The sequence below is a fragment of the Mus caroli genome, unplaced genomic scaffold (genome assembly GCF_978045245.1).
Source record: "Mus caroli unplaced genomic scaffold, Mus_caroli_1 scaffold_5, whole genome shotgun sequence".
Classification (NCBI taxonomy): Eukaryota; Metazoa; Chordata; class Mammalia; order Rodentia; family Muridae; genus Mus; species Mus caroli.
In genome coordinates this window covers 130,578,914-130,594,143 of record NW_028227260.1, presented here as the reverse complement: position 1 = coordinate 130,594,143, position 15,230 = coordinate 130,578,914, and the positions used below count along the sequence as shown (strand labels likewise).

General features: G+C 40.9%; 1 protein-coding gene across 1 annotated transcript in view; it reads right to left on the bottom strand.

Moving 5' to 3' along the window:
• Positions 1–6,451, bottom strand: part of Stk26 (serine/threonine kinase 26) — a 67,341-nt gene extending 60,890 nt beyond the window's left edge. Inside the window, exons 1-2 of the mRNA XM_021152903.2 lie at positions 6,391–6,451; positions 1,917–2,033 (exon numbers count right to left, since the gene is read on the bottom strand). Coding sequence (XP_021008562.1) covers positions 1,917–2,029 — 113 coding nt within the window. The 5' untranslated portion in view covers positions 2,030–2,033; positions 6,391–6,451. The remainder of the gene's footprint in view (positions 1–1,916; positions 2,034–6,390) is intronic.
• Positions 6,452–15,230: the final 8,779 nt, after the last annotated feature.

Genomic DNA, 15,230 nt, shown 5'->3' with positions numbered 1-15,230 from the left:
TACTATACTACTCTTAGCTAGAACGCAGGAGTCTTTGAGAGGCTGGTCTTTATTTACCAAGGTTTGCATGACTCAGAATCACATAAAAATCAAGGGTCAAACTAAACTAAGTGGATTTGATCTTGTCTGGTATGAATTCGTATTGTGTTGAGAGTAAAGAAGACATGACAATGCAGTTTCTGCTCTTAGGAACAGGTTAGGATTTTCAGTAGCTTTCATAGTAGTAGTAGAGAATATTTTTAGTGTTGGAGTTTAGGGGTTTCACAGTTTATTTTCTTTTAATGGACAGCAAGGAAGATGGCCAGGTCAGGAAACTGAAGACATTATAGTATTGCCCCTTTTCATTTTGTTTCATTTTGACAAGTAATGATAAGTGATAAGGAATTATGTAGAAGTAGAGTTAGTAAGAGCTGAGGGGGCGGGTGAAAGGTTATCACAGGACTAGACAGTGAATAGCTGCTGCAAAGAAATGAATCAATTCTGACAGGAGGTATATATGATACTATCCTAGAACAAAGGGTCTTGAACCAGACTACTAAGGGCCAAATCTTAGTTTAGTCTACATGTGCATGTGCGGTCTTCAGCAAGGTACTTTTTAAAACCTGTATCAGTTTCATCATTTTTCAAAAAAAAAAAAAAAAAAAGAAAGAAAGAAAGAAAGAAAGTAAAGAAAGATACTCAAAACTGATTTAAAGTTACAAATGAAGGATTTTTTTTCTTTAAACATCCATTAAACTATGCTATGTCTACAGAAAACTGCACACATCTGAAGGGTTCAATAGCTCAGTCAATTTTCACGATGTCATTTAATGCATGAATTTATCACTAATCTCAACAGAAAGCATTATACCTGTACCCAGATGCTATTTCTATCAGGACACTGTCACCTTAGCCCAAAGTTGTCCTCTTCTTTGTCTTCAGAGTTTGTAAATCTGCACTTGAGTTTTTCTACAATAAAAGGCTGAGAACAGAGTCTGGTGCATGGTGAATACTAAATAATGTTGGCAGCTGGATTTTCACAACAAGAAGAAAATTTGTATAGTTCAGAGATAGAATACGTGCAAAGAATAACAAAACAAAAGGAAAATTTTGAGGTGAAAGCAATGTATATGACAAGTTAAATGCAGGAAGCCAATCTGGAAAGCTGGAGTGTTCAAACTTCCTTGCATAAATAAGATCTACTGTGTATTTCATGAGGAAAACACACCCATTGTATCTGACAATACAGTTCCGCATGATTCAGTTAAAAACTTTTCTGAAACTGTTGACTGACTAATAGATGAAAAGTAAGCTTAGCAAATGCCTCAGTTTCCTTACTGTACATGAAAGAGATTCCAGCTGTCTTGACTGTGACTGGCAGCACTGACTTTCTCTTAAATGTAATTTTCACTTTTGAGATGTTTCACAGGTGGGTAACATTTGGCATTATTGCTAGCCCTTCCCTTCCTCCCACCAACTCCTTGCATGCCCCTCCACTACCTCTCCGATACACAGCCTCTTCTTCAATTATTATTGTTACACATACACATACCCCGAGAGTTGTGTCCACTTAGTGATGCTCCAGTGAAGGTGTGTTTAGGGATGACCCTTGTGATTGGATAATCTATGATGGAATCTATCCCAGGAGTAGACTTTTTCCCTCTTGCAGCAGCCATCGATTGTCTTTAGCTTTTCATCTAAAGATGGGGCCTTGTGACATGTAAGTATGTCAGCTGGTGTTGTCCCCCATGCATGTCTTGTTTAGGCTATCGGATTAGTGAGATTTCACGTGCCAGCAGCGACATTTAATGGTTCTATGGAAATATTTCTTTTTCATATGAATTAATTAATACTTAATTGTGTGTGTTCGTGCATGCTCACTAGTGTAGTTCTGTGTTTGCATATGTCAGCATTCATGTGCTCAAAGGTCAACTTACAGATAGTGGTTCTCTCTTTCCACCATTTGGGTCGTGGGGCTCAATCTCAGGTCAGTAGGCTTCGTAGCAACCGTCTTTCTCCTCTGAGCAAGCTTGCTGGCCCCTGAAAACATTTCTCTAAAAACAAAAATCAGAACCTGAAAAATGCATTATTTTATAGCTTACCAGTAAATCTAGAGTCATAGTTTAACATGACTTTTTCTACAATCAGAGGATTTCTATGAGGAGAAATCATGTCAGACAAATCTATCGGCATTCTTTGAGAAAGCAAGCACAGGAGGGACAGGACAGCTAAGGGACAGAATGCATAAAGGTTTTTTTTTTATATAAAGCCCTTGACAAGATTCCATTTTGTTAAATGTTTGTTATTTGTAAATGAGTCCCTGTAGGGTTTGAAGGAAGGGAAGCTAACTGGCAGAATGAACCAGAGGATCGGGAAACATGGCTGCTTCTCAGGCTAAGGGCATGTGAGAGTTGAAGATTTCCTCAAACCCATGTTTGGTCAGTATTATAAATGGGGTAAGATGCAGTATGCACAGTGGTATTTCTGTGTCTCTATACTCACCTCTTCTTAGAGATGAAATGTCAAGCTGATGTAGGGAAAAATAACAAAACAATGTCTCAAAGTAGGGGCGGTGGGAAAAATGTTATCTCATTTTGATAAACTGCTCTTTGAGTGAGAGCTTCTGTGTGCAGGCAGGGTGACCTTGAGCATGGGTCCTTGTTGCGCATTATCCCCTGGCTAGGGTTACAGATGTGTGACCCATACTCAACTAAGGTAAAGCATTTACAAAAGAAAAACTCACACAATAGCAATAAGGAAATGTATTGTTATCTAGGAATCTGAAGAGTAATCTAGGAATTGAAAGCTCTTTCTGGACTGAGTTCAGCTCAGTAGGCTGTTTTGGCCAGAAAGCCCAAGAAAACTTTGTACAATGATAGAAAATAAGCTAGAAAAAAAATTGCATGTTATCTAATTTTTGAAAAAAAATTAAAACTTTGTTGCAGCCGTATCTAGAACATGATGTTTGGTTCAAGGAGTTAAGAGAAAGGTGAACTACTGTGAGAAATGCTGAGCAGATGGATAGTGGGAAAGAATGGTGGACCAAGAAGAAGACACAGAGACACAGTCAAAGGATTGCTATTCATTAACACACACAAAAGCTAGAACTAAAAGAGATGCCAAAGTTAAGGTGGATGTTAGAACCACTAACAGCGGTCACATATTTAGGACACATGCCGTGTGCCCCACGTGTCTAACTAAGCACAGTACATAGCACTGGATCATTCAGTATCTATTTACTTTATAAAGTAGAGTCCACAGCTTACCTCATTATAAAGATGGCATGAAAGGTGTGGACAGAGTAAATAATGATCAAAGCTATTTACAGGCAAGAGCTCAGCACAGACCTTTAAATTCCGAAGAGTCAAATCCAAGACAAACAAAAGGAAGTTAGACTTGAAATGGATGGATGGATGAATGGATGGATGGATGGATGGATGGATGGATGGATGCAGTGGGCAGTAAAACCTGTGGGGCTTACCACATCCCCTGACAGTACGAATTGTATAGATTGCAACTCAAGAAGGATTTAGACTACCTTTTAAAAGGCAAAATGCAGGACATGTTAATAAGAGGACCTTGTAAATTGTTATCAACATGAGAGAGTGTCACAGAGGATGACAGCAGACTCCTCGTATCAATACATCTCTCTGTTCTATTTAAAACTTTTGGGCTGGATGAATCCAAATTCTGGCCATGTGTGGCATTTACAATGGAAGCGGTGCAAGAGTACACTAATTGTAACTACTTGTAACTACGTTAGGCTGATTGCAATTTATATTAAGCACACGGACTCCTATTTAAAAACAAAGTTCTACACCCTGGAGAAATGGAATCATTTGGAAAGATGACCTGCTGAAGAGTCCCAAAAGAGACTTGCCCCAAAGAAAGGAAACAGAGGATTCTCTCCCCCACCCCTTTAGCACCTATCATCTAAGTCAACAGTTATTTGGAGGTTGTTTTGTGACTATATAAATATATTTAAATATCTATTTAAAAGCAAATTCATTTCATCCAAGAAACATCAGGAAATAAGCTAACAAGAAAGTCTCTCCAATCAAAACTTACATACTGGCTTCTCTGGTGCACCAGCCCTCAGGAAACTCAGTGAGAAGGCAGACCTGTCTACCTTCAACCTTGCTCACGGTCTTCAGCTCTGTTGCCCTGACATTGCTGGTTTGAACTAAATGTCCAGCATCCTACCTTGAAGTTTAAGGCCTCTACCCTAATTGAAACACTGTATATGCTCTGCAAGAACAAAGACCAGAAGAAAAGATTAAGAGTGGCAACCTAGTTGACAGCAAGCTACTCTTATCATGGGCAGGAAATACAAAAAGAAACAAGTATGAGAGCTGAGAAGCAACTGAAGCTAAAGAAACACTTGAAGACTTCATTGGTCTAGAAGGAAATTTGTGCTTAAATATTATAAAATTGCTCTTTAAAAAGATGGGAACCAAATGTAGTTTTAAATGTTATTATACATAGCTGGGACAAAGTCCTCAACCCCAAAACAATGAAGCTAACCGGTCTATCCTCTGGCCTTTCAACTTCTTTTTTTTTTTGGTATTTATTTCATTTACACTTCCAATGCTATTCCAAAAGTCCCCCACACGCTCCCCCACCCACTCCCTCACCCACCCACTCCCACTTCTTGGCCCTGTCGTTCCCCTGTACTGAGGCATATAAAGTTTACAAGACCAATGGGCCTCTCTTTCCACTGATGGCCGACTAGGCCATTTTCTGATTCATATGCAGCTAGAGACACGAGCTCCAGGGAGAACTGGTTAGTTCATATTGTTGTTCCACCTATAGGATTGCAGATCCCTTTAGCTCCTTGGGTACATTCTCTAGCTCCTCCACTGGGGGCCCTGTGGTCTATCCAATAGCTAACTGTGAGCATCCACTTCTGTGTTTGCTAGGCCCCGGCATGGTCTCACAAGAGACAGCTCTATCTGGGTCCTTTCAGCAAAATCTTGCTAGTGTATGCAATGGTGCCAGCGTTTGGAAGCTGATTATGGGATGGATCCCCGGATATGGCAGTCTCTAGATGGTCCATCCTTTCGTCACAGCTCCAAACTTTGTGTCTGTAACTCCTTCCATGGGTGTTTTGTTCCCAATTCTAAAAGGGACAAAGTGTCCACACTTTGGTCTTTGTTCTTCTTGAGTTTCATGCTTTTAGCAAATTGTATCTTATATCTTGGGTATTCTAAGTTTCTGAGCTAATATCCACTTATCAGTGAGTACATATCATGTGAGTTCTTTTGTGATTGGGTTACCTCACTCAGGATGATGCCCTCCAGGTCATCCATTTGGCTAGGAATTTCATAAATTCATTCTTTTTAATAGCTGAGTAGTACTCCATTGTGTAAATGTACCACATTTTCTGTATCCATTCCTCTGTTGAGGGGCATCTGGGTTCTTTCCAGCTTCTGGCTATTATAAATAAGGCTTCTATGAACATAGTGGAGCATGTGTCCTATCCAGAAGATGTTCCAACCGGTAAGAAGGACACATGCTCCACTATGTTCATAGCAGCCTTTCAACTTCTTACAGCATGCAAGGAAGCCAGTACTTCCCTTGGCAGCACCCCTTGATTGTAGGCCTGGGAGCTCGCAGAGACTGAGCACCAACCAGAAAGCATACATGGCTGGTCTGTAGTGATTATGTCTCCCCTTTTACAAACAAAGGAATCAAAGGTCCTAATGGTTAAATATCTTTCCTTGCAATAACACATGAAAAGGCCAGTGTATGAGGAGGAGAGTTGTCTCTGCAAGACGCTGGGTTGGCATAGACTTGGAGAATTTTCCAGAGTCATGATATCTGGCCCATGAATCGTGGAATCAAGGTTTTGAGTATATTAGAGTCTTAGTCTTAGTCTGGATATCCTACGTGAGCCTGCTTCTTTTGTCTACATTTCCTTCTGGGACATGTGGATGATAAGGGCGCCTGAACACCACACATTTAGGTTTCAGGATATGGAGGAATCACGGACCGAGACGCCTCCTTTATGCTGCCTAGCTTTTTATAGGACCAGAAAATGTTATGCAGGCTTCCAGGGGAATAAATCTTCAATAGTCTTACTTACTCAGCTGGAACCCCTGTGGACAATAATGCCCATCATGGCAAGGTACTCCCATAGGCACAATAATGACACATGTGTTATATAGATTAAAAAAAAAACAATTTCTTGTTGAATTTAAGGCCTTCTCTACAAGCAGAAACTCATGAATGCAAGTCTGACAATGAACACATATTTGGGGAGTTCATAGGACCTAGAAGTCAACCTGCTATAATTATTCAACTAAATGGACATAGTATCAAACTGCCCTTTTAACACATATCGCTTTACCAGTGACTGCAGCTCTCAGAAAATTCTTTATGCAGTGAACAATGGTTAACACAGAAACTTACAGCTGATGACATTGAAGAGAATAAGTGCCACAAACGTGACATCCATATCAATCCTTCTTCAATCTTTGAAACAGTGTCTTTTTCACAGGACCACTGCCCTAATGATGTCAGAGCAGCTACTGTTGCCTGCATAATACCTGCACAAAATCAACATTCCAGCATAGAGGGGGGTGGGGCTCATGAACTGCTGCTGCTCCTAGCCAAGAAACTAAGGACACTGGATGGCTTCTGGAGGAGGGACAGTCACTTTTTGTCTTGGGTGTTGTTCCTGTTATGTTAACAATGCTCTAGTGGATGGCCCCACTCCAAGGAGTATGTGGGCAGTGCAAATTGGACTTAAGTAAAAAGTGAAAAAGGGGACAGGAAGTGATGGAGTGCAGCTATGGGGGCAGATATGGAAATGAATGAAAATGAGGACATGACTGTCCTAACGTACAGATGAGGGGAAGATTTCTATTGTAGATATGAGGGAGAGAGCAGCCAGAGGCATCTGAAAGAGTCTAGAATGAACATGGCCAGCAAATCAGACTGGGCCATGAGAGGAGGAGGATGGATTAAGAGAGAAAGAGAAGAAAGAGGAGAGAAGGAGACCGAGAGGATAAGAGAGCTTCTGGCCAAAACGGCTGAGGTATACAGAACAAGAAGCTGGAGGAAGGAAAGTCAAATTCAGAGGCTGGAGAGGTAGAGGTAGTGGGTGGAGCTGAGACATACTGAGAGGAGCCAGGATGCTAACAGGTGCTCATGATACTGGCAGGAAGTTTGGGGAGGTGGGAGGTGAAGATGCTAGAAATATATTGCATACAATTCTTAAAAACTAAAATTTTATATTAAATAAGGCCACTTTATGGAGCTCTTGTGAGGAATCCATGAAATATGAAGAATTTTGTGCCCAGTAAAAAGTAGAGCACATAGAAAACAGGCAAACATGTGGAAGTCACTGGCAAGACTGTTAGTTAGCATTAACTCTTGGACAAGTTATGCTAGGACATGGTGGCCACTGGGCCAAGTGTAGGGTTGGCCACTTGTAATTCTGCCCAAGGTAAGTATTGGAGGGGGAGGGACTCCCAAGCTAGCGAGGTGACACTCAAGCTACTTGTTAGTAAACCTAAGCAAACATCAGAGTCCCATGGGGGCTTGTCAGTGGGTAGATGGCTAGCCCTAGCCCCCAAATTAAGATTCCGTACGTCTAGGATGGAACCTACAGATTTGTCTTCCTTGCTTATTGCTGAGGGTGGTCTATCTCAAAAGCTCTTTTTTGGAATCTCGTCTTAGAACCAAGAATCTTCAGAATTCCCTTGCCTTTATATAGTCTTTCTCTTATAAAACTCCACTTGAAGACTCTTAGTGTTATATTGGTAAAACAAAGGATCACCTACAAACAACACACAAGTGCTAGGGCCATCACATGACTGAAGGTAGTAGAGTCCTGGGTGGCAAAGGCTCCCAGAAATGGAAGGCTTAGGAGGGTGCTGGGGATGAGAGTGCAGGTCAGCCTCTATCCAGGACAGGAAATAGTGAGAGATAACTGGGATTAGCGACCCTTTCCCTACTTGGATTTCCCTTCCCAAGTCTTTTCCTCCTGAAACATTTTCTTTTGATTGCTGGGACTATATTTGGTGGTGGGTGCAGGCAAACATTTCATATTCTCCCTATTCTCTTGTCTGTTCCTAGCACAAGGCCACTATGTACCTTGTGGGGAGGGAGCCTGAGACAGCAACATAGATGACAGAAGTCTGAGCCCAAACTTGTTTTAAAGTAGCCATCTCTCTGGGGTAAAGTGTGTGCTCTGTATCATATTACAGCAAAGGCGCAGAGCAAAGGCTGTGTTCTAAGACACTGCCTGGCAGTTGTCTGTAATTAATCTGCTACCTGGTAAACACAATGAGTGCAGCAGCCCGTGTTTATAGCTTAGAGGATTTTTCTTTTGGAAATGGTCAGCCAATAGATAGCCTTAGATTTAGGCTTCAGGATTGCAACTCATACGTCCTGTGCATTTTGAAGGGATGGGGAGGACTTGGGGGATTTTGCTTCTTAATAATGTTTGGTATTCCAGGGGCCCATCTTGGGAAACTGAAACACAATCATGAAACTCGGCTCTAATTATAAGAATGTACTTTTTTTTTTTTTCAGCTCTCCGGGCAGAGACAGTTTGGCTTAGGGATTCCACAGAGGGTGTCTGGGCCTGCTCACTGCTGTTAAGCTATCAGGTACTTGCCTGTACCAACCTGCCCACGCTGCAGGAAAACAGGCCTCCCTCATTCTTTCAGAATTCATGACTTCTGTCCTGAACCATTCACCCCGGCTTATCTCAGACTCCGATTCAGAACTCCCTCAATCTCTTTAAAGTTTTTGACTCTGTGACTCATTTTTCCTTCGACTGCCTTGCCTCACCCCAGGACTTGGCACTTGAACCTTGTGCAGTTCTGTTGGCCCTGCCTGGTTACACTGCTCTCATCCGTGGGAGAATAGTCCGGGAGAACCAGCATTCATCCTGATTTCAAACACTTTCACAGGGGCTGCTGGGTCTGCCTTAGGGTCTATATGCATATTAGAAATTCCACAATGTACAAACACAAATAGATAAATGTAATGTTTAGTACTTCTTCGAATAGAGGAATTAATATTTTTTAAACCTCCTTTCTCTACAGCTCTCCCGAAAAGACACCCATTGATTACTGTCTATGACTTAGTAATTCTGCTATTCACATATCTTTTTAAACATTCTTTCCAGACAGGATATTATGTGGCTCAGGATAGCCTTGAACTTCCTATGTAGTCAAGGGTAACCTTGAACTTCTGATCCTCCTGACTCTATCTCTATACTTCCAGATGTACAAGTGTGTGCTACCAAAGCTGCTTTAGTATTACACATGCTAGAAGCAACTGAGTTACATCCCCAACCTTTGTGCATATATCTCTTAAATTCATCATTTTCCCCCAGGGGTGCTTGTTACGTTCTCTGAAAAACTGGGGTTCTGCCTTCAGTGTCTCATTCTTTACTACGGTGTTGTCTGAAAGCCGGTTACCCTCTGCCAACCCAATCTCTACACCAACAGCCGTGAACACTGATCTGATCATGAAGCTGCTCTTCTTCACTTTTTCTTCTGCCCAAGTATATTACTGAAGGCCATTGTGTACATGAACAGATTTCCTGTAATATAGACTTTTCTGTGAGGACAGTAATAGTCTAGCACATGTGTATTGCACTTTAGAATAGCTTCATGGCTATTAGAAAGTTTTAACAAAACTCCTAGGACTTACATACTATTTTGTGTCTAAATTTGAGGACTGTGTACTTTTTTTGAGCTACAATGGATGTTTAATCCTATAAGATGAATGTAAATTTTTAAAAAAGAAATGTGATTGATCAATTTGGCTAAGTGAATAGGGATTTCTAAGAACAAAATAAAATTGAATGTTCACTGCTAGAGAATGTATTCATAAGGTCTCATTCAGATGCTAGCATAGAGCAGGCAGTGGCTGAGGTCAAAGTTGGTGGGTCAATTCCCATTTGTTTAAGTTAGCCTCATCGAGTTTCAGGGGCATAGTTTGCAACCCTAACCTCTCTCAGCTCTTGCACAACTGCAAGTCCCAGTGAAACATGGAGAAAAGAGTAAAGAGAAATCTGTTCAGTGACTTGACCCTTTTTATTCAAAAAAAGCAAATAAATCGCTAGGTCCTCAGTATTATATTTCGGTTATGTATGTGATATTCTCCAAAGAATTTTCATCAATGATTACATACAGAAAGAAATAATATAGTTCTTCAAAATATTTATCTGAGGACACAAACACATACACATTGTGTGTGCACATATATACACACACTAAGGTATATATATATATATATATATACATATATACATATATATGTATATGTATATATACATACATATATGTTAGTGGTTTTCTAGTTAGGCAAATCTAATTTAATAATGTGCCCTTTGGTAGTTGAAACTTAACTAACAACAGTGTAGTTTTTGATAAACAATGGACATCTCTACTTACAAATATCTTTATTCTCTCTAGAAGAAATAATGCAGCATTGCCAAATTTATGCCAGTATTTTCATTGGCAGAGATTTGGTGAGTGTCAGGCTCAAGCTTATTCCACAGATATGTGGTAGCACTCCCTGAAAAGATGCTTAGCTGAAAATTTCAGGTCTCTGCTTGTTTATTCTAGGACATAGAAGAACCCATTGTTAATAGGCAACTAGATTTGGAAGGACCAACAAATGGTCTGCTCTTAGCATGAAAGTATTAGCGAATGCATCAGTTCCCTTCCATCTAATTGTTAAATTTAAAAAGGTTCCCCATTGGACACATCTGACTGGTGTCTTGAGAAGGGAGAATAGTGTAGTGAAGGTTCATGATTCCAACAGACTCTCCCCCTTGCATCCACAGATGGGACAGAACTAGAAGCAGAGGCAAACATCGTTTACACACTGAGGTCTGATTTTTGGTTGGCCAATGCAAACAAACATGTAGTATCCTTCAGAATAGCATTTCAGGCGAAGAGGATATGGCTCATGATCCTTTCAAGCTTTGCTTATCGTTTTTATTTGTGTAAAACTTTGAAGAAAATAACATTTTTCTCTATGAGCTGGAGAACATTTTTCTTGTTACAAGTCCATTGATTCGCAGTCATAAACAAAGCCCAAATCACCAACCCACCACTGCTACAGTGAGGCCTGGCCTCTGGTGAAAGTTTGCTGTTCACTGTAACCTGCACAATAAAAAAAAATACAGCCCTGACAGACATTTCCTGCTCAGCAGTGTAGGGGACACAGCTGAAGTGTGTGGGTGATGGACTCTGCATCTTGACACCTTATCTTTTCTGCCTAGCTGCCCTATGCAAGTGATATTTTATTTAGTCGCCAAAGACTGATTCTTAGGCAGAAAACCGTCATTTGAGTCTCCTAAATTCAAGAACTTTAAGGTTGTAGGGATTTGTGGATAGCTCAGTTAAAGAACCTTAGCATGGGTATGGGCCAGGGTCACATCCCCAGTACCACATATATGTGTACATGCATGCATGTGTGTGTGCACATATATACACACACATAAGGCAGGGGCAACTCAAGTCAACAGAATAATGGTCAACATTTACATATAGCACCTTTTAACATGTAATACACTGTTACATGCACATCTTCAATTCCTACACCAGACCTGTGTGGTAGGTTGTGCTATCTTGGTTTTTCCTACAAGGCAAAAAAGAAATGCCTCAAGTTTCATGGCTAATAAATGATGAACATTCCAGCCTGGATTCCATACTCCAGGCTCTTGGTAGCATACCTAATTTTGATTAACATTATAGTGATGAGGATTCCCAGTCTAACATTTTGAAATGTACTTAATTTATTCTACGTGTGTATGAATGATGGGTCAGGTGGTGGTGGTGCTGCTGCTGCTGGTGCACATGCATGTGGAAGCCAGAAGAGGGCTTCAGATATGCTGCTCTATCAATGTCTGCCTTGTTCCTTTCAGACTTGGGGTTTACAAATGGTCAGTAAGTTCCAGCAGTCCCATTATCTCCACTTGCCACAGTAGTTAGAGTTACAGTGCTGGGCAGACAGCTGTGGGGCCAGGTTGTTAGCACTGTGATTCAAGCTCTATTCCTTGTGCTGGTGCAGAAAGGACATTTTTTTTTTTTTCAGTCGATCACTAGATGCTATTCATTTGGCTTCTATTCTGTTTTTCACAACTATTATTGAGCTTCCAATGTCTTCTGTGACCCTAGTGTAGGCCACTGTTGCTTCCACCGGCATGAATAGGCATGACTTGGTGTGTTCAAGGTCTTCTGATCTGTGCTCCACGAGACTGCTACAGTGAGCTACTTAGCAAAGCAAATGTGAGCATGATGCTGGTATGCATCCAAATTCTCAGTGGCTCTCTAGTACCTTCTGGATGAATGAAGCCCAACATCCTTAGCATGGCCCCTCTTGGTCCTCCCTTTTCTTCTTCTATGCCCTATGATGGCAAGAGCCAGTACTTATCTCCCGGAACATCTCATGTATTTAACTGTTCGTGTAATTGGAGAACGTTTTTCTTCCTAGGGTCTACCTTATTATGTAGGTGGTGCAATTCCTCAGTAAGATTTTCTTTCTCCCTGATATAGAGTGTCTGAATTTATCTGCATGAAACTCCTGCAATGTACTTAAACATATTTAGTTGTGATTAGTGACTTCCATATCCCTTTGCCTCACTAGACTCTGGGCTAACAGTGAAAGCCATATTTCATGCAAAGTACATTCAGTGTGTTATGTCTAGTAGAGTGCTTACAACAGAGTAGTAAGAAAAATAGCTATATACTTCAAACCTGAGTAGCAGTTGGGATCTACTATACGCCTGCCTCGTGAATTACAGTGAGGTACAAGGTACAAGCTTTGCTGAGAAAGAATTGCACAGTTTATTTTGACAGAGTGTGCGGAACTGACTGAAAGTCTATAGCAGTTCAGAAGATTTGAAACTAGGGAGGTATCTCTTTCTTTTAGAAATGGTGGTTACTTATGACAGGTCAACAGCAATTGAATATTGACCATCTGGCAACTGTCATAGTACTCATTGTAAATCAGATTTAATAAACCCAAGGCCTTTTAAGGGAGAAGGTGTTCTTTGCTATTTGGTGAGAAATCCCATCCCTCAAGAGAGCAAGTAATGGAAAGTATGCACAAGCAGAGACTAAATATGCCTCCTGGTGTTAGGAACGGGAATGCTAGCTAGTACGGATGCAGTATGGCTGGAATATCTTTGTGAAGGGAATTCATACTTGGTACTTTTGGTGGACAGATTAAGGCATGCCTGCTTTACATTTAACTAAGCAGTTTGAGAAAATGAGGGTGAGTGTTTGTTGCTACCCACTGAGTTGAATCTCCCAGGGTAGCACTAGGGACACATTTAAGTTACATAGCCCAGTGCTGCCCTGCTTCTGAAACCTTTTGCCTCCTGTAAGAACACAGCAAGCTTTCTTTTAATGCTTCTCCCCAGTACCAGGGAACCAACTGGAAAGTTACATCCCTGTGCTCAAAGGTGATATGAGCACATGCAATCACCAAGATGTGAAAACAAACGAAATAGCTATCAGTACATGAGTAGACAGAAATTCCACACACGAGTGCAATATTATTTAGCCATAAAAAGCAGGATCTTGCCATTTACCACAGGATAAATCCTAAACATATTATACTAATGGAAATAAGGCAGTAATAAAAGAATAAATACTGAACTATTCTCTACTTATTCTTTTTTTTTTTTAAAGATTTATTTTTATTATATGTAAGTACACTGTAGCTGTCTTCAGACACTCCAGAAGAGGGTGCCAGATCTCATTACGGATGGTTGTGAGCTACCATGTGGTTGCTGGGATTTGAACTCTGGACCTTCGAAGAGCAGTCGGGTGCTCTTACCCACTGAGCCATCTCACCAGCCCTCTCTACTTATTCTTTATTTTAACTTTATACTTTTTAATTTTTTATTGGATGTTTTTAATTTACATTTCAAATGTTATCCCCTTTCCTAGTTTTCCCTCCAAAGACCCCCATCCCTTCGCCCTCCCCCTGCTCACCAACCCACCCACTCCTACTTCCTGGCACTGGCATTCCCCTATACTGAGGAATATAATCTTCACAGGACCAAGGGCCTCTCTTCCCATTGATGACCAACTAGACCATCCTCTGCTACATATGCAGCTAAAGCCATGAGTCCCACCATTAGTCCCAGGGAGCTCTGAAGATACTGGTTATTTCATATTGTTGTTCCTCCTATGGGGCTGCAAACCCCTTCAGGTCCCTGGGTCCTTTCTCTAGCTCCTTCATTGGGGAACCTGTGCTCAGTCCAATGGATGGCTGTGAGCATCCACTTCTGTATTTGTCAGGCACTGGCAGCGCCTCTCAGGAGACAGCTATATCAGGCTCCTGTCAGCAAGCTCTTGTTGGCATCTGCCATAGTGTCTGGTTTGGGTGGTTGTGTACGGGATGGATCTTCAGGTGGGGCAGTCTCTGGATGGTCATTCCTTCAGTCTCTGCTTCACACCTTGTCGCTGTAACTCCTTTCATGGGTATTTTTTCTTCCTATTCTTTTATTTAACAGAAAATTAAAAAAAAAACTCTTTAGAAAATAAGAAAATACAGAAGTGGATGCTCACAGTCATCTATTGGATGGAACACAGGGCCCCCAATGGAGAAGCTAGAGAAAGTACCCAAGAATCTGAAGGGGTCTGCAACCCTATAGGTGGAACAACAATATGAACTAACCAGTACCCCCAGAGCTCGTGTCTCTAGCTGCGTATGTAGTAGAAGATGGCCTAGTCAGTCATCATTGGAAAGAGAGGCCCATTGGTCTTGCAAACTTTATATGCCACAGTACAGGGGAACGCCAGGGCCAAGAAGTGGGAGTGGGTGGGTAGGGGAGCAGGGCAGGGAGCGGGTATAGGGGACTTTTGGGATAGCATTTGAAATGTAAATGAAGAAAATATCTAATAAAAAAGAAAAAAAAAGAAAAGAAGGAAAATGCCCAATACTTCAGCAGTGTCAGACTTTTTAAATAAGCAGTTAGTATATACTTTAAAATTGATCAAGATCTGTAAACTACTTCTGTAAAAAATAAAAGCTCCCTCAATAATATATTTATGTTTTAGTATTTATTATAAATATTAATACATATAATTTGTATTTTGAAGTGAAAGCACAGTTTGGACTGCTAAATTCTGTCTTTTACATTTAGAAACTAGAGAAAATTCCTTTCTAGACAGAAGAGTGGAAACATTACCTGATTCACTTAACATACACACAAAATGTACTATGAATTTTCTTGCATGTTATTCGTATCTAATGAATTTGCT